Source organism: Sminthopsis crassicaudata, chromosome 2 (assembly GCF_048593235.1).
Source record: "Sminthopsis crassicaudata isolate SCR6 chromosome 2, ASM4859323v1, whole genome shotgun sequence".
Lineage (NCBI taxonomy): Eukaryota > Metazoa > Chordata > Mammalia > Dasyuromorphia > Dasyuridae > Sminthopsis > Sminthopsis crassicaudata.
In genome coordinates this window covers 39,257,161-39,283,777 of record NC_133618.1, presented here as the reverse complement: position 1 = coordinate 39,283,777, position 26,617 = coordinate 39,257,161, and the positions used below count along the sequence as shown (strand labels likewise).

The 26,617-nt window shown below is 34.9% G+C and overlaps 1 protein-coding gene across 9 annotated transcripts in view; it reads left to right on the top strand.

The window, feature by feature from the left end:
- The window catches only part of CNOT1 (CCR4-NOT transcription complex subunit 1), a 95,037-nt gene that overhangs the window by 2,940 nt on the left and 65,480 nt on the right, over positions 1-26,617 (top strand). For all 9 annotated transcript variants that reach the window (XM_074285912.1, XM_074285913.1, XM_074285908.1 and 6 more), the window contains exons 2-3: positions 13,574-13,848; positions 26,175-26,282. In XM_074285912.1, coding sequence (XP_074142013.1) covers positions 13,747-13,848; positions 26,175-26,282 — 210 coding nt within the window. In that variant the 5' untranslated portion in view covers positions 13,574-13,746. The remainder of the gene's footprint in view (positions 1-13,573; positions 13,849-26,174; positions 26,283-26,617) is intronic.

Genomic DNA, 26,617 nt, shown 5'->3' with positions numbered 1-26,617 from the left:
ACTTTGCATTCCTTACCTTATTCTATAGTCCTTAAACCAATCTGAATTTCTTTCTGGAAAACCTCAAAATGGCATCCTACTGAGACTGGCATCAATCTCAACTGTGAATATAGAAAAACCAATAATGCTATTTCTGCTTAAATCTTGTATTTGTGTTTAGCTTTTTTTTTTTTAATAATAGCTTTTTATTTTTCAAAATACGTGCAAAAATAATTTTCAACAAAGTAAACCTGGCCTTTGAAAAATGTTCTCTGTAAGGAATCGTGTAGTTTTATAAATTGAGTTGTAAGGATTTTGAGCAAATTTCTACAATTGGAGAAAAGCGAGAATGTTAGGAAGTTTTCTATGTCTGCTTAAAACGAGAATAAATATTTCTTTCTGGTTTCTGTCAGTGCTTGCTATAGTTACTAAAAGATTCCTAACCAAAGTTAAATGGATTAAAGGATTTATAACTGTAACAAGTTGTACAGGGAAGTTTTTCCTTAGTATAAGAATTTCTAGTTGAAATTTATGCTTGTATTCTTAGTTTTTACTTTTTCCAGCATTTACCATTCTGCATAGATATATTTAGGAAGCCTCAAATTAACAGCTAAACATTTTCTCACCCAGACAACTTAGTTGTAGATTAGTAAAGAATGATTTTCAAATTTGTAAGGATAGAGTGGTGTCAGGAAAGATTTTTGAAAGCTTTATGCCGGTAGAAGAGATGTACACTTTGGATCAAGATATAGTTGGTAGTTTTGAAGTGCAATACTACTTTAAATTTAACTTAATTTTAATTTTATTTGTGTTTAAAATATGCTTTTAAATATATTTGCTTTAATTTTTAATATGTATTGACATCTGAACCAAAAATAGGAATCTTTATGATACAAGGTGACTAGCCCATACATTATATTGGTACTTTATACTTCAGATAATTTTTGTCAGGTTCTTTAAGTTTTGGAATATTAATACACCTGTGATTTTTATTTATATTGCTTTGTAAATGAGTCCTTCAGAAAGATTCCCACCCCCAGAGTCTTTAATTTTCTTAGGAGCAGATTGGTATTAAATTGCATTGCTGAACATGGATCTGTGAAGTTTATCCATGTATTTTGTTTTATAGTGCAGATTGAAATCCTTTCCCTACTCCACCATCTTAGCCTGTCTGTGTAACTCTTTTCTTCGATCTGGTAAATCCTTCCAGAGAGCTTGAGCTGATATTCTTAGGGCCTTCCTGTAGCTCTCTTGATACTTGGGGATTGTTCCTCAGACTTTGCTTATCTTGGTGATGTGTGCCTGCCTCATCACTAAAGGGCTTCATGTCTTCTTGTTTGATTGACCTACCTCTTCAAAGTCAGTGCTTTGATACCCTTTACAATTTATTCAAGTGCTCCCCCAGCATTTTTTGGCAATGTGCTGCTCCTTCCCTCTCATCACTGCCTCTCCATTACTCTTTGGATGACCTGCAACTTTAATACTTCTAAGATAATTATCTAAAGCTATGGAATTGGATAGCATCACTGGAAGTCTATTGATACAAAAGTGGGCCTTTGTTTCAGTAGAAGCTTGGGCTTTTTGAAGTTGTTTGCAGTTTCCCAGTTACAATCCTGTTTATCTTTTTTTTTTCCTTTCTTCCCCCCCCCCCCCCAAATTCTGGGCCCAGTTCCTTTATTGTACAGAGTGTTTGTCCCAGAGGTATATATACTGCTTGAACTTCGCTATGGGCTGCTCATTATGATCTGAACAGTACGTGTCTTATAATCTCCTTGTATTTTGTTGTATTGGAAGTTAGAACTTTGAGCCATTATGAATCTTAGGGGCTTTGAAGTGAATTGTGTTCTCCCATATTACTTTACTTTTCATTCTGTTGGGTATTCACTCTTGTTCTCTGTGGTGTTTTATGTTTATTCCCTGAAATTCCCTTCTAGACTAATGCCAGTTTCTCTCCTCATCCCTCTTGTGTCATTTAACTTAACTGGGCCCAAGATTCTTTTATCTAAAGCTGGGAGGATACACCAGATAACCTTTAAGCCCCTTTATCCCTAACTTTGGTACTGTTGTCATCCATCCTTCATTCTTGAAGAGGATCACTGACATTCCAAGGGTTGTGTTTTGAGTGTGAATTGGATTTAAGTGAGGTGGAGCTTTGCAAAACTCTTAGTGTCACTCTCTCCTCCATTTATAACAGTTCAGTGGCAAGACAAAGGCAAGATGATTGGTGATGGCTGATATTTCTGCCCAATATATTGCCCCAAAATGTTTAAAAACTGACATCATCTAGTTTATACTGTAATTGTTCTCTCCGCTTCTTTTATTCAGTCTTCTGTTCCAGTAGCCTTTTAGCTAATCCATATAAAGAAAAAGACAACCTTCAGTAGGTAAACTTTCTGAGGATAGCTACTTTGCCCAGAACAAGAGCTTAAATGTTTATTGGATATTCTTCTGTTTTGGTGAAAATGGAGTTTTTTGGTAGGAGCCAGTACATTGAGTGCAGTGGATAGAGCACTGGACTTGCAGTCAATAAACTTTGAGTTCAAATCCAGACTCAGGCACTTTCTAGCTGGGTAATTCTCAGCAAGCCACTTAATCTCTGCCTCAATTTTCTCAGCTATAAAATGAGAATTTACTAAGATAGTTTGAGGATAAATGAGTGCTATACAAATAGCATCTAGCTCAGTGCCTGGCACATAGGAAACACTCTGTATAAATGCTAGCTATTATTATTGGAAGTGGTATTCACCATTGTATAAAAACAAGATTATAGGTCCTTGATTCCATCAAAATATGTCATAATTACTTGTCTCTTTCTTTCCTTCTTAGATCATGATATTCCTTTGCTTAGATAATCTTCAGGGACTCTCTGTTGCTTAGTGCATATAGCCCAAATTCTAGTTTGGTGTGTGTGTGTGTACACCTCATTAGCTGTTTGGTAAAATCTATGGACTCCTTTTCAGATAATGTTTTTAGATAGATACATTAAAATACATAGGATTACAAAAGAACCCACTTAGTTCAATACAAAAAAAATTTTTTTAAAGTTCATGAACTCTGGATTAAGAATCCCCTGCATTAGAACTCCTACAAATCTGAGCTGATCTTAACTCTAGGATTCTCTAACTACACTCCTTCAAATTCTGCCTTTAGCTAAACTTTCCCATCCTCCCTGCCATTGTTCATATTGTTCTTTCTGCCTAGTATGTTCTGCCCACCTGTTGAAATCCTACTGATCTTTCAAGGACCAGCTCAAGTTTTTTTTTTGTTTGTTTGTTTTGTTTTTTGTTTGTTCTTCCTTGTCTCTTTTATACCAGAAAGCATCTCTCAGTCTGTGTTCTTATAGTAGCTTTGCTTTATATATCTTTTAGCCCAGTCTATGTTCTGTTGTATTGAGGACAGGTCATGTTCCTTCTCACTGACCATTTTGAACACAGGGTCTCTTTTCCTTTTTCTATGACCATGGAAACAAAATAGAAATGAGGGCATTAAATCATCTTGCCAATCATGTAACCTAACCTCCCCTAAACATTTTATACTGCCTGTAGAAATTGTTTTCTTTCACGAGATGTTTACCGGCAGTAGGTAAACTTTCTGAGGATAGGTACCTTGCCCAGAACAAGAGCTTAAATGTTTATTGGATATTCTTCTGTTTTGGTGAAAATGGTGTTTTTTGATAGGAGCCAGTACATTGAGTATTACCTATTTATGAATGGCTTTTCTTTCTTCCTGTAGTGGTGTTTTGAATTTATTGATTATTTTTGATTAGTTTGACTGGAAGTTAAAGTGGGAACAATGACAAACAAGTCAAAGGTAAGAATTAAAGACTTCTTGTTGAATGGTCATAAAACTGATCTTAAGGCAATTTGTCTAGGTTGTCACTTAGAAAAGAAAACATCATCACTAAATTAAAAGATGGGGGAGTATAATGGAGTGGGATGGTTAACTTATGTATCAAAAGCACGTTTTGAAGGTGATGTGTTTATGTTACCATGTACCAAAATGCTTTATATCATAACACACCGCCAGTATGTACACAGTGAATCCTTCCATATATCATGAAGTATACAATAATCTGGCATTGACATTGTGTGCATGAGAATTATCTTGTTTTCCTTTTTGAGTTCTACATTGCTGCTGATCTGGTGCTATCTCAAGTCCTGACTTTTGGTAGAAAAGTTCACAAACATGTTGATGTGTGAAAAGACAGCCTCTTAAAAGGAATGTGAGCATTTAATCTTAATTTTGTTATAATTTGTGACCCCTCTTAAGAAAGAAAGCATGATAAGATAGAAAAGTTATTTAATGTAGAAAAGATTTAAAATAATATAAGCCTTTCATGAAGCAAAGTTGCTACTTCTTTTCTGGCTCTAGGTGGATTTCCACTTTTTTAAAAAATTAAGTTATTTGAAGAATGCTCTAATTATTGACATCTCGCGCAGTTTTACATATTATATTGTTGGAAAATGTAATTTAAAAAATAAATGCTTAGAAAACATGCTATTAAGATATTGGCTTGAATACTATAGTAAGGTCTTAGAGGTTAGAACCTTTCTGGTTTCCTCTTATTTCTTATTCTTTAAAGTTTGAAGAAATTTAAGTTATCTACTATGTTTAATAAAACTTGATTCCTAAACTCCATTTATTATTGCAGATACACTGATTAGCCTTAGTCTTCATTGCCTGTAGCCCTGGAATCTTAAGTTACTTGCTGAGTCACTTAGCCATGTGTGTCTGAGACAGGACTCAAACCCAGATCTGAGGCCAGCTATGTCATCCTGCCATGTAATCATGCAAAATATGCTATGATTTACAGATTACTATTAGATTGAATAATTTTCCATCCACATAATCTGATTTGGTGTTAGTAGGCCTTGAAATTTAAAAAAAAAATACTGATTTGTATTTTTAGTTGAGCAAGTCAAAATACTTAAGGTTGCATATTCTCTTTGCTATAGAGCCATTTCTTGATTTTTTTCACTTTAGTGCTATATTCCTGGCAAATTCTTTTCAAACTAACATTACTGCAGTTAGAGCATGTTTATTCTTTATAGCTTCTTCCCCCATCTAGAAAAGACAAACAAAATCTATTCAGTTCCTTTCACCTATGAATATAAATTATTTTGGCTAACCATGTTTGAGTTATTCATAGTTAGCCCTCCATTAGTAATGGAAAATTAAATATAGGAACCACTTTGATAGTCAGTATGCATTTAAAAAGAAAAAAAGGAATGGAAACTGAGGGGTTGTGTGTGTGTGTGTGTGTGTGTGTGTGTGTGTGTGTGTGTGTGTGTGTGTATGTGTGTGTATGTGTGTGTAAGTAGTTTTGTGCAGAATTTAAAAGAAAGTTAAAGTATCACATTTAAACCATTAAGATAACTGTTTAACAGATGAACTTAAAAAAACTAATTCTACTTTTTAAAAGCTAACATATAGTACAATGTTTATTTTTAAAGTAACAGCTTTTTTATAGGAATAAACATTTTTATGGGAACTTAAAAGATCTTTTCTTTAAGTATTAGTCAAGCTTGACTCCAACATTTTACATACATTCTCTTGTAGCATAACCACCATAGTCTATATCCTTATCTTGCTAATTAATCTTCTAGCATCCAGTCTCTCTCTTAGTCTCCATTTAACTACCATGTTGTTATTCTAAAGTTCAGTTTATTAAGCTGTGGGTTGAGACCCTCATATGATGTCTCTTGATTGAATATGGAGGTTAAAAAATTATGATTTATTATCAGTAAACATTTTATTTGTGTGCCTATTTTATATACCTGAGGTCACATAAAAATTTCTCTGGTGAAAAGAGGTTGTGAGTGGAAAAAATTTAAGAAGCCCTCTTCTAAAGCACAGGTTTGATCATGTCACTTAACTCCTCAAGAACCTTCTGTAGTGCCCTATTTGTTGTAGGATAAAATAACACTTCTGCCGTTTAAAGCTCTTCATAAGCTGGGTCTAACCTCTTCCTGCCCCTCCCCTCCTCCCAATCCTGTGTCTTTCTCTGTCTGTGCTACTGACAAGTTAGTTTGCTTGGTAGTCCTTGTATGTGTGTCTCTGTGTGTATACCCTCTTCTTGGCACTGTCTGTCCCCATGCCTGGAATATTTTCCTTATCTCCACTTGTAGCTCCTTGTAAAGTTTAACTAAAATCACCCTAGTTTTAATAGTCTCCCCCTCCCCCCAATCACTATATTTATTTGTATATAACTTATTTGAATGCATACATCACCAATTGGCTATTTTCATTTTTGAATTTGCATAAGCAGCACCTCTAGTGCTTGGCACAAAGGTGTTTAGAAAATATTTATTTATTGATGCTTTGTTTCATAGTGAGACCCAGGACTTCAATAGTGACTGTGGGAATGAATGGACTTATTAAGAAAAAAATGTTGAAGAATATGGTATATGAAAAAGAATTAATCAGTTAACAGACTTTAAACCCCTGCCACATAGAAACTAGTTTTAGGAGTGGGGAATACAAATTCAGAAGTGAACTGGGTCCTTGCTTTCAAGGAGATTCCATTCTATTCAGAATGCTAGTGCTGTTTGGTACTTAAAGAAATACTAGATGTATTCAAAATAAATACAAAGTAATTGGGGAGGGAATCCCTAACAACTGGAGGAATCAGTAAATGCTATTTGAAGGAATCAGTACTTGAGGGTAGTAGTGAGACAGCTGAACTCATGGTAGTGATGGGGACAAGCACATTGTAGCAAGTGCAGATGCCTTAAGACAGGGATGAAATGTTAAGGGCAAAGACGGGAAAAAATGGCCAAGAAGAAGAGAGGCTTTTTGGATCAGTATCTTCCTGTCCAAAGAAGCATCTCTGAATATCAAGAAGGAAAAGGGAGAGTCTGGAGTTATGGAGTAAGGGTGGATGGGGGTGGGTCACTTGCACACTTTAAGACTGTTCTTGGCATTTGTGGAGAGGACAGATACTAGACCAAAATTTTTGCTTTGAGTTGTAAGGAGAGTAGCCTACTAACTACTGAATGAGGCAAAGAAATTTAGAGAAGGTGTTTGGGAGTTGGAAAGGTAATGAGAATTGATTTGCCAAAGGTGAAAAATTTGTCACTTACATTCAATGCTACTACCAACATTAGGAATTTTTCCTATTGGTTATCTCCTGATCCTCTTCCCACCATAACATTTTGGGATGGATGAAAACAAGAAATTTAGATTAAATGAGGCATCATGACATAGTGGATAGAGCACTGCCCTTTCAGTCAGAAAAACTGGGTTTAAACCTCTTGTCAGACAGCTGTATGATCCTGGGCAAGACCACCTTGCTGTATTTTTTTTTTTTTTAATTTTAATTTTATTTTATAATTATAACATTTTTTTGACAGTACATATGCATGGGTGATTTTTTACAACATTATCCCTTGCACTTACTTCTATGGTTTTCTTGATTAAAATGGAGGATTGTATTTAATAAACTTTAAGGTCTTTACCAACTTGAAAGCTATGATCTTATGGCCACACTTAAAGGATTTTATCCTAGATCTTCCTCCAAAAGTGAGAGAATGAAGGAGAGAAATCAATTTCTCTGGCTGAGTAAATTTCTTATTAGCGCATTTGATTCATGAGAGTCAGAACTTTCTGAATTCTATGTGCCCTAGTGAGTTGTAAATGAAACTTATGAGGAAAAATCAGAAAACAGCTGGGACATTTAGGCTAAAAGTGTATGTGAAGATTGGGATAAGAAAAGAGTCTAGATTTTGGCCTAACCAAGAAAACAAACACAACCTACTTTAACTAACTAGAAGAAACTAGAGATCTGTGTAGTCCCTAAAGTTAAAGGTTAACAATGACAGCTTCATCAACTTGATGACACATGGAACTAAATACATTTTCTTTACCTAACAATGTAATTGTTTCTTCTGATTAAAGAAATATTTTTTTTCAAAGATTTGGTCAGTCATTTCAGTCATGTCTGACTCTTTGTGACCTCTCTGAGGCATTTCTTGATAGAGATACTAGAAGAGTTGGCCATTTCTCTAGCTCATTTGGCAGATGAGGAAACTGAGGTAAACAGGCTGAAGTGACTTGCCTAAGATTACACAGCAAGTAAGTGTCTGAGTCCAGATTTAAACTAAGGTTTTTCTGACAAGCTAGGTAGTGCAGTGGTTAGAAAGTGGGGTCTGGAGTCAAACTATCCATTGGGCCATCCAGTTGCCTTTTTCAGAGGTTTTATCCATTCTTTTGTTGAGTATATACAAGTGGAAATTAGGAAGTCAATCCTAAAATGCAGTTTGCATCTGTCCCTTTAATAAAACATGTAGTCTGTTAAAGCATGCTGAGCATTTCACTGGTGTATTTTAATCTGGCATAATGAAAATTTAATTTGTGCAAATAGGATTCATTGGCTTTGATGTTCTTGTTGGAGACACATTTTCAGATGATTCTATATCAAATCAATTCTTAAACCTTAATGTCCAAGTTGAATGATATCAGTGTCTTAAAGGGATTATTTATTATTTTGTGACTGTATTATTTGGGTAGCTAAGTAAGGGAACATTTTTTTAAAAGGGGTAAAGTTTCTTGAAAAACACTCTATTTGAATTGAGTGCCCATCCCAAGCTGAAGCACATATCTCAAATATTACCAGTGATTTCCTAATCCCTAAATGTAATAAATGTTTTCAAATTTCTTCATGATTTTGATAATATCGATAATCCTTTTCTCTGAATAGTCTCTTCTCTCCTATTGGTTTTCCTTCCATCTCTCTATTACTTCTCATTTTCTTCAATCTTTTTATTCCTTTGAGCTTCTCTTCTACATTTTTTTTTCTGTTGACCATGTCAGTAGCTTCCATTATTAGCTTATTTTTTATTTGTATCCAGTTGATTGCAAAATTTTATTTTCAATTTAGTCTCTTTTCTAAACTCCAGATAGATTTATTCAACTCTCTATATAATATAGATACTTGAATATACAATGGTCCTCTCAAACTTGCCAAACTATTCATACTTTTTCTTTCTTTTTTTTTTTTTAATAAATTTTATAATTATAACTTTTTTTTTTGACAGTACATATGCATAGGTAATTTTTTTTACAACATTATCCCTTGTACTCCCTTCTGTTTTGAATTTTTCCCCTCCTTCCCTCCACCCCCTCCCCTAGATGGCAGGCATTCCCATACATATTAAATATCTTATAGTATATCCTAGGTATAATATATATGTGCAGAACCGAATTTTGTTGTTGTTGTTGCAAAAGAAGACTTGGATTCGAACGGTAAAAATAATCTGGGGAGAAAAACAAAAAAATGCTAACAGTTTACACTCATTTCCCAGTGTTCCTTTTCTGGGTGTAGCTGATTCTATCTATCATTGATCAATTGGAATTGGATTAGTTCTTCTCTATGTTGAAGATATCCACTTCCATCAGAATACATCCTCATACAGTATCATTGTTGATGTGTTTAATGATCCCCTAGTTCTGCTCATTTCACTCAGCATCAGTTGATGTAAGTCTCTCCAAGCCTCTCTATATTCCTCCTGTTGGTCATTTCTTACAGAATAATAATATTCCATAACATTCATATACCATAATTTACCCAACCATTCTCCAATTGATGGACATCCATTCATCTTCCAGCTTCTAGCCACTATGAAAAGAGCTGCCACAAACATTTTGGCACATACAGGTCCCTTTCCCTTCTTTAGTATTTCCTTGGGATATAAGCCCAATAGTAGCACTGCGGATCAAAGGGCACAAACTATTCATACTCTTTCATCTCACTGTTTCTATTCCTTACAACACCATTCACTCTCTCTCTCTTTTTTTTTTTTTTTTTTCCAATTTAAAACTTTGGGGTGATCCTTCTCATAATCAGCCTGGGCCCTATTTCTTTTCATTCTGTTCTCCCTATTATTCATATTTTTCCTTTTCCCACTTTACCTGTACCTTTCTTTATTGTACTAGGATTCTAATGAAGTGCCATTTCCAGTTCTGACCTATATCTTGCCACTAGACCCAGTTGGCTCTGGAGGAGGCAAGTAAGGCTGGTGACTTTGCACATTTGAATTTGGTTCACTTGGAATGTCCTGGTTCTCTTTGAGAACAAAGTATAACTAACTTATGTGAGTAGGAGTTGGAGTTGCTCCACTCAGAAACCAATTAGAACTGGCCAGTTGGGCAACACAACTCTGCCTTCTCCCTAGTTTCCTCTGAGCCCATTTAAAGCTTAAAGACCTTAGCTTAAAAAGGCCAAGGCCTCTCACAGCCTCCAGGCACATCTGCAGTCAGCTTGATCTCTGTCTGGCCACTGAACCCAGTTGACTCTGGAGGGGAGAGTGAGGCAGGTGACTTTGCACAGCCTTCCCTTACTTTAATCCAGTTCCCTTGCATGTCATGGCATCACCTCTCTGATATGTATGTCATGGTCCTTTTTGAGAATGCAACAATAACAAAGCTTTTGACAGATCTTCCTGCCTTTTCTCCATCTAATTTATTCCTCATACCAATCTTCCAAATTAATTTCCAGTTATTCTGCTGAAATCTCTTCAGTGGTTTCCTTTTGCTTAACAAGTAAAAAGTTCAGTTAAGGTCCATGTTATTCTGAAGCAACTCTTAATGAATTTATAAATTATGATTGTATATATCATGTTCTTTTAGACTAAAATTCATTTAGAGTGGGCATTGTCTTATAGAAACTTTGAATTTTCCTCAGTACAGTGCCTTTGAATACCCTGTAGATACTTAATACAAATTTTTTAAATTAAATTGATAATAGTGAAAAAGTAGCCCCTAGGTAAGTCACTTTTAACTTTATTTGCCTTAGTTAGTTCCTTAACTGTAAAATGAGCTAGAGAAGGAAATGACAAACTATTCCAGGATCTCTACCAAGAAAAGCTCCAAGTGGGGTCACCATGAGTTGGGCATGACTGAACACCACCAAAGCATAATCTAAATCCTATCTTATTCTATTCTCCTCTCTTGAGCTAGCTCTTTTATGACTCTCATACATTGTATTCTATATCATATTTGTGGATGTAGCTTATATTTATTACTAGATTATGAGTTCCCTGAAGATAAGGGTGTACACCTTAGTACCTTGTGTGCAATTGAGTTGCAAAAATTAGAATGAGTCTACCTCAATAAAAGGAGTCTATTTCCTCTTTCCATCTTAAAAGTCTGTCTTTTGGATTCAGTGAATAATGTTGAAGGAGAAAATCTATCTAATAAATTTCAAATATTGAGTTTCTTTTGGTATAGTACTCCTTTATACAATAATTGTAATACCTATATAGTAGATGTCTTAAGAAAATGACATTTTGTTCAAAATCTTAAACTAGTGATTTAAAAAAATCTTTCATAAAAACACTTTTTAAACTATCAAAGCAGTTTCCTGGCACTGTAAATTATTTTGTAGGGGAATTGAGAGGTGGGTTAAGACCATTTTAATCTGTAGGAGATGGCAAGGTGTACTTGTTTAGCTAGGAGAAATCTGATTTTAATAATGTTGGGCATTATTACAGGAATCTTGACAGGTAGTTTCTATGGTTTGGAGTTTAAGGTATTGAAATTTCATGGGCCATCTCTGCTCCAAAAAATAGGTCCTTGTAGATAGCTTAGACTCTAAAACATAAGTGGATGACTTTGAATTGCTGCCATGAACCTATCTTCATATAGATCAGGTCAATTACAAAGCCGGCTACCATGCACATTGGCTATCTGTTCATAGCCTTGTGAATTTGGAAATCTGAAGTATATTTCCTCTTCTCATTTTAAATAAGTGGATATGAAGTTCCAAAAGAAATTTCTCATAAAAACATTGCACCACACAGTAGTTAAATTTTACTGGTACAGTGCTATCCCTCTGTACTATCCATTTTGTGAACTGCTCTGGGAATTTAACCACCGTATATAATGTTTCTAGAGACTGATGTCTTGGAAGTTTTTCAGTAGAACTAAAACAAATTTCTGAGCACAGCCTATGTTGGCATAGCTAACTTATAATATTGATATTTTTATATTAGGATATCTTATTGCATTCTGGTGAAGAGATAAATAGAAACACAGCAGGAGCACTTATCCCCCAAGAGAGAAGGGCTAGCAGGGCTTTGTACACTGCCCCTCATTTATCCTTGTACACATCTCCCCCCTTTTCCACCCTTTACTCTGTGTAAACAAACATTTGCTTTGTGTCCTCTGAACAATGTACTCTTTCTAATCCAGCAATAGGCTTCTATTATGAAGCTTGGGGATTCTTTAGAATTAGTTTGAAGGGATTTTTTTTTTTTTTTAAAGTAATCTTCTACTTCCAACTCCTCATTTTACAGTTAAGGAAACTGAGGCCTTGTTCAGTGTTTAAGTGACTTGTCCAAGGTGAAACTGATAGTGACAGACCTAGGTCTAAAGCTAAGTTCTCTGCTCTGCTTCATTGCACTTCTGAGTTGACATTGATGAGCCTGTCCCCATTAAAGTCATTAAAACTGGATTCTATCATTTTTGTCTTTGAGCTAATTGTGCAAAGTATCATGCAAAACAAAAGTAATAAAGACATGTCCCATACTGAGGAAGCAGAAGGAATGAGGGGCTAGTGAATTCTTGTAGTGTATGATGCAGTTTGGGTTTGTGTCAGGTGTCTGGAAGTAAACTGATAAGCTTCCTTTCATTTTAGCTGTTGTGCTCTGTTCTACTGAATAGCTTCTACACAATTAGAAGGAATGTGATTCTGATGGTCATACCTTGCTTTTCAAATAGGTATTTTATTGTCCTATGTACAACTTTAAATGAAACTACTATCAGAACTATCTGACTTTCTGGGTAGCAAAGTTAATTAAATTGTATTCTTTAGCTTTGCAAGCTATTAATTTTGCAAATTTGAAAAAAGGATTAAGAAAAAGTGAAATAAATGGATCTCTATATATGTATATATGTGTGTGTTTTATATATATATATATTTAACCTCTGGCAAATTGGAATATTTTTCTCTTTATCTGTGAATTTTAACAATAATGAGTTAACATGTTAACATAATGAAAAGCAATAATCTTGATGAGTGGTAGGATATTGATAGAACACTGGAGTAATTACCATTATTTTATGGTATTTCATATTGCTTATGTCTCTTAAGTCCAAAGCACTTAATGCTAGTAAAACCAGACTGTAGAAATTTTAATAGTGAATCTTCTTTGCTAAGATTTGAAAAGAAAAGCTAACTCATTTCTATTTTCTTTCCTTGCATCTAACCCATCTTTGTATCTTTCATCTAGATGTATGAATTTAAATAGCATCTAAGTGCCAAACACAGTACATGTGATGAGGAAACTAATATAAAGGAAAATAAATTTTTATACTTATAGAGCTTAAATTTTAAGAGTGTGATTCCTTGATATATGAAAGCGCTGTATAGGTGAAAGGGATGGTAGTAGATTGACATATTCTTAAGGAAGAGCAGTTTGAGAGCCGCAATTTGAGTGGCTAGAACTGGGAATGGGGCTGGAGAAAGAGCTTGGTAGCTTACTTTTGAAAGAATGGTCTTAGAAGTAAAGGATACTCTTAAATTTCTTAAAAAAAATTTTTTTGTGGGCTTATTTCTAAAAAATTAATGTCATTTGGAATTTTGAATCTCTTTCAGGTGCCATGTTTCAGAACAGAATAAGATCCTTGGTAAAGAAGAACTGAAAAAATTCTACAGAAATCAGATATAGGCTAATTACAAGAAAGAATTAACCTGTCTCTGAGGTGACTAAAGGGGAATAATGGTGATTTTGCGCCGGGCTCGGCCGCCTGCTTCCGCCCCAACCAGCAATGAATCTTGACTCGCTCTCGCTGGCCTTGTCTCAAATCAGCTACCTGGTGGACAATTTAACCAAGAAAAACTACCGAGCCAGCCAGCAGGAAATACAGCATGTGAGTAAATCTGCAAGAAAGTATGCCATCTGATAAATGAGGGGAAAGCTGCTTACCTTAATGTATTATAGGGTAGCACTGCTAACTTTTTTTCCTAGTTTGCTTATAATTCAGATTGTCTGAGAATTCAGTGATTGAATCTCCTTTTGGTTTTGAGGAACAGCCTTGTAATTTTAATGTTAGTTTATTGGTATTTGTTAGTATTTGTTAAATCATAAATTGTTTTAGGGGTGTTCTCTCCATATTCTAAGATAGAAGGTACAAATCTTCTAAAACTTGTTTTCTAATTAAAGACTTTTGAATTTGCCTTATTCTTCACTTAAAAATCCTGAAATGACAGTTTATATTTTATATTTGTTATGTAATTATTAATAGATAAAAGTATAAGAACTTTTGAAGTTTGATAGTTATTTTGGCTGCCAGAATTATTTTGTTGTTTGGTAGTATGTGATGAGTTCTTTCTAGCTAAAAGTTCTTTTGTTGTTGTTGTTTCCTCAGGCAATTGGCATTAAGTGCCTTGCCCATGGTCACACAGCTAGGAAGTATTGTCTGAGACCAGATTTGAACTCAGGTCTTCCTGACTTCAGGGCCAGTGCTCAATCCACTGTGCCATCTAGCTGCCCCTATATTAGTTCTTAAAATTAGTATTAGTCAACTATAACTGTATGTAATACAAAATTAGAACTGCATTTAATCACAGGATAAATTACACTTAGGTGACATTTGTATGAACATCCTATTTTTTAAACCTTATGAATGTAGCAGATAAAGGTGAAGTGAGTTGTAAATTTTGATAATATGGCTAGCTTTAAGAGTTCATTTTGGTTGGTGGCATTTTCTCTGAATCAAGCTTTCATAGTTCCCCTAATGAAAGTGTTTTTAACATGTTCTTTTTGAAGGTAAATTTTTGTTGTGGTAGCTGAGCAGATTATACCTATAGTTTCTTGATCCTGCGTAAATGTAGTATTAGGGGATGAGGTTATTCCATGTAAGTGACAAATGAAGCATTCTTTGAGTGCCAAAATACTTTTGTTGGAAATCTTCCTTAATTTAAATGTTCATTGTATGCTGGCTAATTTTTCTTCATCTTTTGGGTTACATGATTTGGAGTTTTCATGATATGTATTTATAATTAAACTGTCCTATAATACAGTGATACCTTTAGAGCCTATTGAAATACTTAGGGCATGAACTCAGATTTCATAGAATCATAATATTGCAAAGCTGGAAGGATCATTTAGTCCAACCTATACTTGAATAAGCATTGTCTCTATAGACATCTTAGCAGATGAGTGACATTTAACCTTTGCTGCAAAACTCTGTGTGTTTATGTCTGCATGCAGCTCTTGTTTTGGGAACTATTCTAATTGTTAGGAATTTTTTAAAAATTAAATCTAAATCTATCTCTTTGCAACTCATTTATTGTTCCTGATTTAGCTCTCTGGCCAAACATACTAGTACTAGCTCAACCCATGTATATGAAAAGAATTCCCTTCGTACCTTAGCCAAGGAAAGAGAACCCCCACCCCTTGGTGACCCTTCTGCTTTTGAACACAGCTCTAATTCTTGTTCTTGAAGTACTTCACAATTGCTTTCACATCTCTCAGGAGTTTTCTTCAATATTCACAGACCTTTCAGTAAATCTTGATAGTTTGTGTATGATCACAAGGCACTTTACCATTTTTAGGGGGTTTCTTCTCAATATCTCTGGTTTAATGATAGCCTTCCTAACATATAGTCTGACTGGTGATATGTGGCTCTTCTTAATTTTGTATCTTATGGGTCTCTCCATGTAGATGAAGACAGTATTTGGGGTTTTTGGCTATTGTATTATACAAGTTGGTTCATTTTGAGCAGCACCATAGGTGTTTTTCAGATGAGCTGATATCTAGTAGACCACCTCCATTTTGTTCTTGTGAAATTTATTTATTTATTTTTAATGCAAATGTAAGGATTTGTTTATTTCTGTTAAATTTTATTCAGGTCAGTATTTTAATTCTAGCATAAATTTTCCTATTTCTGTCATTGTACATGATATAGGGGATAGAACACTAGTTTTGTAGTGAGAGGATCTAGATTCAAATCCTGAGCTTGTTATTTCTTAGAATGCTTATGTGATCACGAACAAATTATTTAAATTTCAGCGCTTATAAAAGGTTATTAATATTTGATGTATTTCTTACCTCACATAATTAATAAGAAAAGTACTTTTGCAAAAAATCATAGAATTATAGAAGTGAATCATCCCTTCTAGTGCCCTCTGATTTTGAGAAGCTTTTATTTAAGTTGATACTGACCTGTTATTTAATAATCATAAACAAGTATTGTTATCTATTTTTACTACTAGTCCTGAAGAATGGATGAGAGACTTTGTCAAATACTTTGCTAGAATCTAAGCAGTTCAGCATGTTATAACAGAAAGATGGCTGGAGCTACAGAGTTCATGTATACTGGTTTTCCTGACTATTAGTTGTGACATTGAGCAAGTCTTTATCTTTCTGTAGCTCAGTTTCCTTGTCTGTAAAATGAGGGTGTTGAACTAAATGACCTCTTTGAGCTTCCTTCCAGTTCTAAACCTATTTGATTTACCAGTCAGGTAACTTATCAAAAAAGAAGATGAAATTAATTTGGTATAACTTTTTCTTGACTCTGCAATCTTTTCTTTCATTTGTAGATTTTCACTAACTATCCCTTTTTTATGTGCTAGAATTTTGTCATGGATTCATGATGGTCTTAAAGGTTATTGGCTAATGAGCCACTTTTGTTGGATTCTTCCCAGACCAGAGTAAGGGTTGAGTATTTAAGCACTTGTACTTTTACTCTCATCTATTTTAAATACCCTTTCTGCTCTGAACAAGACAGATTTTAAAACGTGTTCACTGTCCTTAGCTTCCTTCTAAAGGCTCTATTTGTTTTGAGTTTTAGTGCTTCTAACTTTTCCTAGGCTTTGTTCTTGAGTGTCTTCTACCATCTTCTCAGAGCTGGGAAGAGTCATTGAGCGTGGAGGTAGGATGGCTGTCAGTGAAAGTTCAAGTACATGGCTTGATGACAGTTATTGTGACTTTTTGTCTGTTTCTGGTAAAGCAGCTCTTTCCCAACTACTGCTGGATACCCCTGAGGCCAGTCATTGCACAGAAAGTAAATGGTGTGGATCATGCTGTCAGCATTTTTTAATTTCTCTAGTCTATTTTCCTCATTCATAAAATAGATCAGTACTACTCAACCTAGCAGGGTTGTTTGAAGAAAAATGCTTTGCTAGCCTTAAAAGGGTATTTTATTTCAAAAAGAACCAAGAGAGGGAGACAAACACTAGGCAGAACTAACAAGACATAATTCCCTCTGACGTACTTGTCCAGAATTGAGTTTATTAGCTTTTCTTGAAAACTATTCCTTTTTCTTAACTTCTTCAGACTGTTGAAAACCACCATCCTTCCAGTCACCCAGGCTTACAACCTGTGTCATCCTTCATTCTCCTCTGTTTCTATTCCCATATTCAGTATGTTGCCAAGCATCTTTTTTTTTTTTTTTTGAAAAAAAATTTTAATAATAGTTTTTATTTTTTCAAATACATGCAAAGATAGTTTTCAGCATTCACCCTTGCAAAATCTTGTGTTCCAGATTTTTTCTTCCTCCTTTCCCCTTCCCCTCTCCCCTTGACAGCAAGTAATCCAATATATATTAAACATGTGCAGTTCTTCTATATATATTTTCATAATTACTATGCTGCACAAGAAAAATCAGATCAAAAAGGGGGGAAAAAAGAAAAAGCAAGCAAAAAGCAAGCAAATGACATAAAAAGTAAAAATGACTGTTGTAATCCACACTCAGTCCCAACAGTCCTCTCTCTGGCTTTTTTTTTTTTTTTTAAATCACAAGACCATTGGAATTGGCCTAAATCACCTCATTGTTGAAAAAAGCCAAATCCATAAGAATTGATAATTGCATAATCTGTTGCGGTGTACAGTGAGTGTTCTCTTGGTTCTACTCACTTAAGATCAATTCATGCAAGTCTCTCTAGGCCTTTTTGAAATAGTACCTCTGCAATTCTTTTAAATATATTTCCTTATTTGTCATGTTGTGCAAGAAAAATCAGATCAAAAGAGAAATAAAAAACAAGAAAGAAAAACTAAGTGAAAATACTATGCTTTGATTGACATTCAATCTCCCCAGTTCTCTCTCATCTCTGGATATGGATGGCATTTTCCATCCCAAATCTATGGAATTGTCTTGAATCAATCTCATTATTTAGAAGAACCAAATCCATCACAGTCAATCATCACATAATCTTCTTGTTGCCAGTACAATGATCTTCTGTTCTGCTCATTTCACTCACCATCAGTTTATGTAAGTCTCTCCAGACCTTTCTGAAATCAGCCTGCTCAATATTTCTTTCCTTTTTTTATTAAAGCTTTTTATTTTTTAAAATATATGTGTGGACAATTCTTCAACATTAGCCCTTGCAAAAAACCTTGTGTTCCAATTTTTCCCCCTTCTCCCACACTTTCCCCTAGATGGCAAGTAGTCCAATATATGTTAAGCATGGTAGAAATATGTTAAATCCAATATATGCATACATATTTATACAATTATTGTGCTGCACAAGAAAAATCAAATCAAACCAGTGGGGGAAAAAGAATAAGTGAAGTAAAATAAAATGCAAGCATATAACCAAAAGAGTGAGAATGCTATGCTGTAAACCACATTCAGTTCCCATGGTCCTCTCTCTAAGTGTAAAGGGCTCTCTTCATTATTGAACAATTGGAACGGGCCTGAGTCATCTCATTGTTGAAGAGAGCCTCATCCATCAGAATTGATCATCGTATAATCTTCTTGTTGCCGTGTACAATGATCTCCTGGTTCTGCTCATTTCATTTAGTATCAGTTCATGTAAGTCTCTTCAGGTCTGTCTGAAATCATCCTACTGATCATTTCTTACAGAACAATAATATTCCATAACATTCGTATACCATAATTTATTCAGCCAGTCTCCAATTGATGGACATCCACTCAGTTTCCAGTGTCTTACCTCTACAAAAAGGGCTGCCACAAACATTTTTACATATGTGGGTCCCTTTCCCTCCTTTAAGATCTCTTTGGGAAATAAGTCTAGTAGAAACACTGCTGGATCAAATTGCACAGTTTGATAACTTTTTGCTGCTCATCATTTCTTATAAAACAATAATAATCCCTTATATGCATACACCATAACTTATTCAGCTATTCCCCAATTGATGGGCAACCACTTTATTGCCAGTTCCTTACCACCACAAAAAAGGCTTCCCAGCATTTCTCTCACATGTCCTATTCTCTCCTCTGACAGTACCCCCATTTTGGTGCAGGCCTTGTTCACCTCACATTTGGATTATTATAGTAGCTGGAGTAGGTTTCTCCACGCCAGTTCATCCTGTACTCAGCCATCAGTGATATTCTTGATGTGCATATTTGATCATGTCACAACCTTTGAACTCTAGTGACTGGCTCTCCATTGCCCCAGGATCAAATATAATATACTCTGCCATTCAAAACCCTTTCTTAATCTTCTTCCTTTTACTTCTCAACACCCACACATTCTACAATCTAGTGACACTGGTCTCCTTGCTATTATTTGAGCAGCATACTCATCTCCTTATTAATGGACATTTTCACTAGCCATCTTCCATTGACTGATATTCTCTCCCTCTTTATCTCTATTTCCTAGCTTCTAAAAATCCAACTTTTTTGAGGAATTTTTCCTAATCTTCCTTCATGTTAGTGCCTTCGCATTCTTGATTATCTCTAATTTGTCCTGTAAATAGCTTGTTTGCATTTAGTTGTTTTTGTGTTATTTCCCCTATTAGATTGTGAACTTGACAATAGGCACTTTCTGCCTTTCTTTGCATCCCCAACACTTACCATGATATCTGGCACATAGCAGGTGATTATTAAATGTTTATTAACTAAAAAACACCACCTCCTGGTCCCTACTTCCTCTCTGTATGTGTTCTTTTCCACTGTTAGAATATAAGCTCCTTGGGGTTAAATTATTCTCAGTATTTAATATAGAGCTTGACGCATAATAATCATTTAATAATTGTTTCTTCTTTCATTCATTCACATATTCATTCAATGAAAAAGAAAGTGTCTTGTCATTCTTGATTTTTCTTGCCTTGGAATTTTATTGTGGAATGGGTCAGAGTGATCCCAAGATGGCATTTTACCTGTCATCTTGTGGTGAAAGCATAAAAAGAGATAACAGTTAACTTTATTGTCAGATAATTGTCCAGTAAAGATCTGTGTATAATTTTTGGCACTTATTTAGAAAATAAATCTGAAAAGGCTTTGTGGTCTGTTGGCTAACTTTACCCATAAACTTGTAGCTTATACATGACATCCTAAAATGTATAATAGATTTTGGTGTCCCTTGAGGATGGTAGGAAGAAAGGAGTTAAGGATGAATGAGATTGTTATTTTTCTATTAAGACTGGTGGTTTAAGTGATTAAGTAGACCTCCAATTTTCTTAATCAGATTATTTTACTTGGTATATCTAGGGTTGGTGGAAGACTTGGAAGCATATATCATGTTAAACACTGCACTTGTAGCAGTTAAAAATCAAATTGCCAACTTGTAGGGAAATGAAGTTGATAAGGAATGCTTTATATTACTATAGGTAAAGTGAATGGCTATTAGTAGAAGAATGTATCCATATTCTAATGTTGCCTGTATTATTTGCTTATGATGAAGAATATACTAAAATGTGAGAAACTTTAGTTCATTTTATTAGGGATGATAATAATAATACATGGATTCACTGAAGGACTTTAGTGAAATAAATCTTTCCCTGATGCTTTAGAAGTGACTAGGTTTGCAAAGGCTATGCCAATGCAGTATAATCCTCAAACATGGTAGGATAATGGAGCTGGAGTTAGAAAGGGATGTTCAGATGCTTCCTTTTGTACCTCTGGAACTAAGACTTTAAAAGTTTGATATTTTCCCCGGGGGGGGGAGGAAAGAAGAGGGGTGTGTGTGTGTGTGTGGGTTCTGTCTTTGCTCATAATTGCCACAGATTGCAGAGGAAGCTTAATATAGGAAGAAGAGCATTGAATGTATGTAGACAATAGACCTGGATCCAAATCCCATCTCTGATGCTCATTAATTGTATTACCTTGAGTAAGAGACCTCTAAGTCCCAATTTCTTCATCTGAAAAATCAGGGGGCTTCTGAACTCTTTTTGATTGTAAATCTGTAACCCTTTCATTGAGAAGGGAAGTGGAAAGGAATCTTAGAGGTCTTGTTCAGCTTTTCTGTATTATACAGAGGAGGAAATAGGCTCAGAAAAGGTCAAGTGTCTTGCATGAAGTTAATAATGAAGGTCCTCTTCATCCAAAACTGACATTTTGTGTTTGGCATAGAGTTAAATACATTTTTGACACGTTCTCTAATTTTTCATCATAAAACTATTTTTAGCATACTTGAGATTTAGCATATTTTAACAAGTCCATTTTCCCTAAGGTTAGCCTTGATTATATAACTTACAAAGTTTTATTGATGTTTAAACAAGTTAATTTTCTATGGCCATTGAAGCATGTTTTGCTCTGCCTCCTCCTCCTCATTTGGGGTTAAGTGACTTGCTCAGGGTCACATAGCTAGTATCAAATGTCTGAGGTTGAATTTGAACTCAGGTCTTCCTAACTCTAGACTAGTGCTCTATCTACCATGCCTTCTAGTTGCCCCTGTCTTGGGTAACTTTATTTAACCATTTTATAACCTGTTATTAGATCATGTTGCAACATTTCCCCTCCATTTGGAGAGGTTCCTATTTGGGAATCTAGTCATTGAAGTGTGCTCTCTAAGAACCACCCCCAGTTTTGCAGTAAAAATTATATATATTTAATGATCTTACTATTCAGAGTATTAGGAAGTACCTAAAGTTTGCAATTTGTTTCTAATTTTAGAATGAACCAGTCCACTTTTTTAAAAAATATTCATTTTTTTCTTAACTACATGTAAAAACTGATTATCACATGGTTAGTTTAAATATCTCTCCCTCCCTTCACATGTAAAAATGATTTTTAAAATGTTGAGTTCCATTTTCTCCTTCCTTCCTCCCTCCTTGAGATGGCAAGCAATTTGTTATACATGTGCAGGCATGCAAAACACATTTCCATATTAGTCATGTTGTGAAAGAAAATACCCTTCTCCAAAACAAAAAAAGGAAAAAACAAAATGAAAAGTATTTTTTCATTCAGCCTCTATCAGTTCTTTCTCTGGAGACAAGTTCTTTGGAATTGTCTTAGATCATTGTATTATTGAGAATAAATCAACCATCCACAGTTCATCATACTAAATTTCTGTTACTGGGTACAATTACATCCTGGCTTTGCTCACTTCGCATCAGTTCATGTAAGTCTTCCTAGATTTTTCTGAAAGGATCCTGTTATAGTACAATAATATTCCATTACAGTCATATACCACAACTTTTTCAGCCTTTTCCCCAGTTGATTTCCAGTTCTTTTGTCATCACAAAAAGAGCTGCCATTAAATATTTGGTTACAACTAGGTCCTGTTTCTTTTTTCCCTTTAGGATACACCTATCAGAGATATATTGGTGCGTCTAAGGGTATGCAGAATTTTATAGCCCTTTGGGCATAGTTCCAAATTGTTCTTCAGAATGGTTGCATCAGTTCATTTCATAGGTACATTTTAATAAATTGAATTATCACCCCATAATCTCAGATGAATCAAAGTATTTAAGGGACTTTGACCAGTTTACTTTCTAAGATTTTCAAAATTTTTTGATAAGCATTTATTGGATGGTAATTTTCAGGTTAGGGCCGATTTGCTGATTGTATATAGGGATTGGACCTGTCATTTTATTAATATAAAGTACTGCCCAGGTTTAGCAATCCTCTGCAACAGTATAAATTGATGAATATTAATTAGGGAGAAATATTTAGCAAAATAAAAATACTATAAAATATTAATATGAGGTTTTCCAAGTTAATACTTGTCCATAGGTATCTTAACTATGGAATTAACTTGTTTTCATTTGATTTTGATACCACTGACCTAGGGTACTGAGTTTAAAGTGACTTATCCAGCATGCCACAAGACAGTGTATGTTTGAAGAGTTTTTTCTGGTGGTGAAACCAGTTCTCTACCTACCATGAAATAGATATCCAAATATTTCAGTTTAATATTAAGAATTGACTTTGGAAATGCCAGGAAATTAGGAAGAAATAGTATATGATTTGTTGTAACTTATTTTCAAAACTTAACCAAAGTTAACTTGAAAATATTATCACATTTAGTAACATTGAAAATTAAATTTTCTTTTCCATGATGATATCTTGTTAACACCAACATATCTTAACAAATCCTCACATTGCTTTTTTTCAAGGTATAATTGTTTTTACATTTTTATTCACCCCAGCAATTGTTTTTAAGTTATCACAATAAGAAAATACTTGTTAGAAAATATGAACAACAGTGACTTGTACTCAAATTGATTATAATCATTGACTTTTAACTCACCTTTTTGTAGCTTTGTGTAGATCTCCTAAATTCATTTGTTAAGAGTAGCTATATATGTAACTTGTTTATAAGCCAGTTGTACTGTATTTGGATGATGAATGAAGGAATTGTGAACAAACATTTAATAAGTACTGATTATGCCACAGCTACTACGCTAAGTCCTGGGGGATCCCAAGAAGGCAGAAGGGGATGGCACTGGGAAAGCCTCTAGGAAGATGGGGGACTGTGAAGTGGTGGAGGAAACGAGGGTCAGCCAGGTACAAAGGCAAATGGAGTTGGAAAGAAGTGCAAGCTGGGGCATCAAGCACTTGAGTCCGTGTAGAGCTCTAAGGTAGAAGGAAAGGAAGGAGGCCAGGTGACAGACATATGATATGATATTTGATCCTGGTGAGAGAGAATAGAATAGGGAGCCACTCGACCTTACTGGGCAGAGGATGATGCAGTCACCTCTGAGTTTTAGAAAATTTACTTTGGCATCAGGATGAGAGAGAGAGAGAGAGAGAGAGAGAGAGAGAGAGAGAGAGAGAGAGAGAGAGAGAGAGAGAGAGAGAGAGAGAGAGAGAGAGAGGTGTGTGTGTGTGTGTGTGTGTGTGTGTGTGTGTGTGTGTGTGTGTGTGTGTGTGTGTGTGTTTCGGGTTTTTTAGCCCTCTCTTTGTGACCCCATTTGGGGTTTTCTTGGCAAAACATACTGAAGTGGTTTGCCTAGGGTCACGCAATCTAGGAAGTGTCTTAAGGCCAGGTTTGAGTTCAGGAAAATGTCTCACTTTTCTGAGAAAATGAAGTGATCCAGGAACATTTGTTATAGGCCCCCTTACAACTTAATAGAGTAGTGCAGACTTTACTTGTTGAACTTGCATTTTTGTCTCCCATATTTTACAGAGCCATAGAATTCAGTTTTGTATTGTACCACATTTTCTATAATGAAAGTTAGGCATGTTTACTTAAAACTTAGGAGTAATTAATATAAATTGGTTTTTAGAAGGGGAAAGTTGCGTGCTTTCTTCTCTTATCAAGATCATTTTCCTTGATTTTGAAGACAAGAAAAATAAGTGTACTTCAACATTCTTTTAATGTCTTTTTGACTTTGGAGAATGGGATTCTAGAATTGATTTAAAGATTTGCTAGGTTATTTATACTATAATTTGGTTCTAGTTGATAAATTGTGAAACTTAGGAATATATGAAACACGAAATATTTCTTGTATGTTGAATATGTGTCATTGAATATTAGGCTAGATTTCTTGGGAGGGAAGACTAAAATAAGACAGTCATTTTATGTTAGGGTAAATATAGTGTAAAGATTAGCAATCTTATCAAAGTGGCTTGGGGGGAATGGCCACTAATTTGCCTGCATGCTGCAGCTTATGCTGTTAGTTGATAATCAGTACTTTCCTCTTGACTTTACTCTCCTTACAATCCAAGTTCTTGGAATAGATAAGTCTCTTGTTATCTCCAAACCTGATCCTGGATACTAGTTGATTTGGGAGCTTTCTGAATAGTAAAGTCTAATGTAAGATTCCTCTGAACTTGGATTAGAAAAGCTGAAAACTTCTAGTGATACTAGAGATACCCTTTATCCTTTGCCTTCTCTTTCCCCTACTTCCACTCCTTTACTCCCCTTTCTCCCCTCCCTCCCCCCCCCCCCAAAAAAAAATCAAAAAGCAGCTGCTCAAAGACTGTTAGGCCTTTTTTTCTGCTAAAATTGCTGAGGTGAGGTAGCAATCAACTTTTTTCCTTCTTGTGGGATGGAGGATCATTTGATATTCTTAAGGTTTTACCATCTTCCATGTCTCTTTTCCATCGTGTTCAGACCCTTGGTGCATAGTCATCTGATTCACAAATACAACTTTTGTTTATGTGTCAATGACACATCTATGTGTTCAATGACACAAATGCCTTGGCATTTGCCTCTTAAGGCCCTGAAGTCAAACTTCCTGTTATTTGTGATCTCTTTCGCTTTAGAGTATGAGCTGCTTGAATGGGAACTATTTTAATTTTTCTCTTTGTATCCCCAAGTGCTAAGCTTAGTACTTGGCACGTAGTGAATGATCAAATGCCTTTTAATTTTTAAAATTCATTTAATTCATTCAAAACTACTATATTTGGACCAGTAGCTTCTTTTTTGAGGTTTGTTGATCACTTTTCAATTGTGCCGACTCTTCGGGATTCATTTGAGGTTTTTTTTTTTGTTGTTGTTGTTGTTTTTTGTTTGCAAAAATACTGGAGTGGTTTGCCATTTCCTTCTCCAGCTCATTTTATAATGAGGAAACCTAGGTAACTGGAGTTAACTGAGTTGTCCAGGGTCACACAGCTAATAAGTATCTGAGGCTGGTAGTGTGCTCAAGCCTTCCTATTCCAGGCCTAAGATTTTAGCCACTGTACTGCCTAGCTGCCTTTTTTGAGGTAGACAAGTTTAAAAAGCTAGGACAGTTTATAGGGTTAGAAACAAGTTTAATTTAACCAAGTTTAGAAAAATTATGACATTATTTAAACATGACTCATGTGAAATGTTGCTGGCTTAAAGTTAAGAGTAATTGTGCTATACCTGTTGTTTTAGAGTGATTTTAAGATTGGGTACTAATTAGCTTTTTCCTCTTTTGTCCCTGATGACTTAATGCTTTAAATACATATTTAATTATTTATAAAGTCAATATGCTCTGCATTTCAGCTTCTTTTATAATTGGGTATTCATTGTGGATTGAGATTTGTTTGTGACTTGGGTTTTTAAACAAATATATATGTGTGTATATATACATAATATATATATATATTCCTTTTCCTGTTCTGAAAAAAGACATATTCATTGGTTTTTTCAGATTGTGAATCGACACGGCCCGGAGGCAGATAGGCATTTATTACGCTGCCTATTTTCTCATGTGGATTTCAGTGGCGATGGTAAAAGTAGCGGCAAAGATTTTCATCAGGTACTTTTTGCATATAATTAAATTGTGTCTATTTCTTTTAACTAATCTTTTTATTTTGAATATTTAGAAAATATTCAGTGACAAATCAATTAAATCATTTGATTTTAATCCTTTTTAATACCTGGGAGGAGATTGATAAGTAATTTTAGTTCATAGTTATAAGTGGCTGAAGAATAGACAGTGATTCTGCTTTGGGTACAGAACTTGCCCCGAATCTAGTTCAGGGAAATCATGTTTTTAACCTGAAAGTGGAGTAGGTACTAATTGATTCTGTGGGATAATCCTAAGGGAGCTAGGACACTCCCCCACGTATATCTCCCTCCCCTTTTACTGCC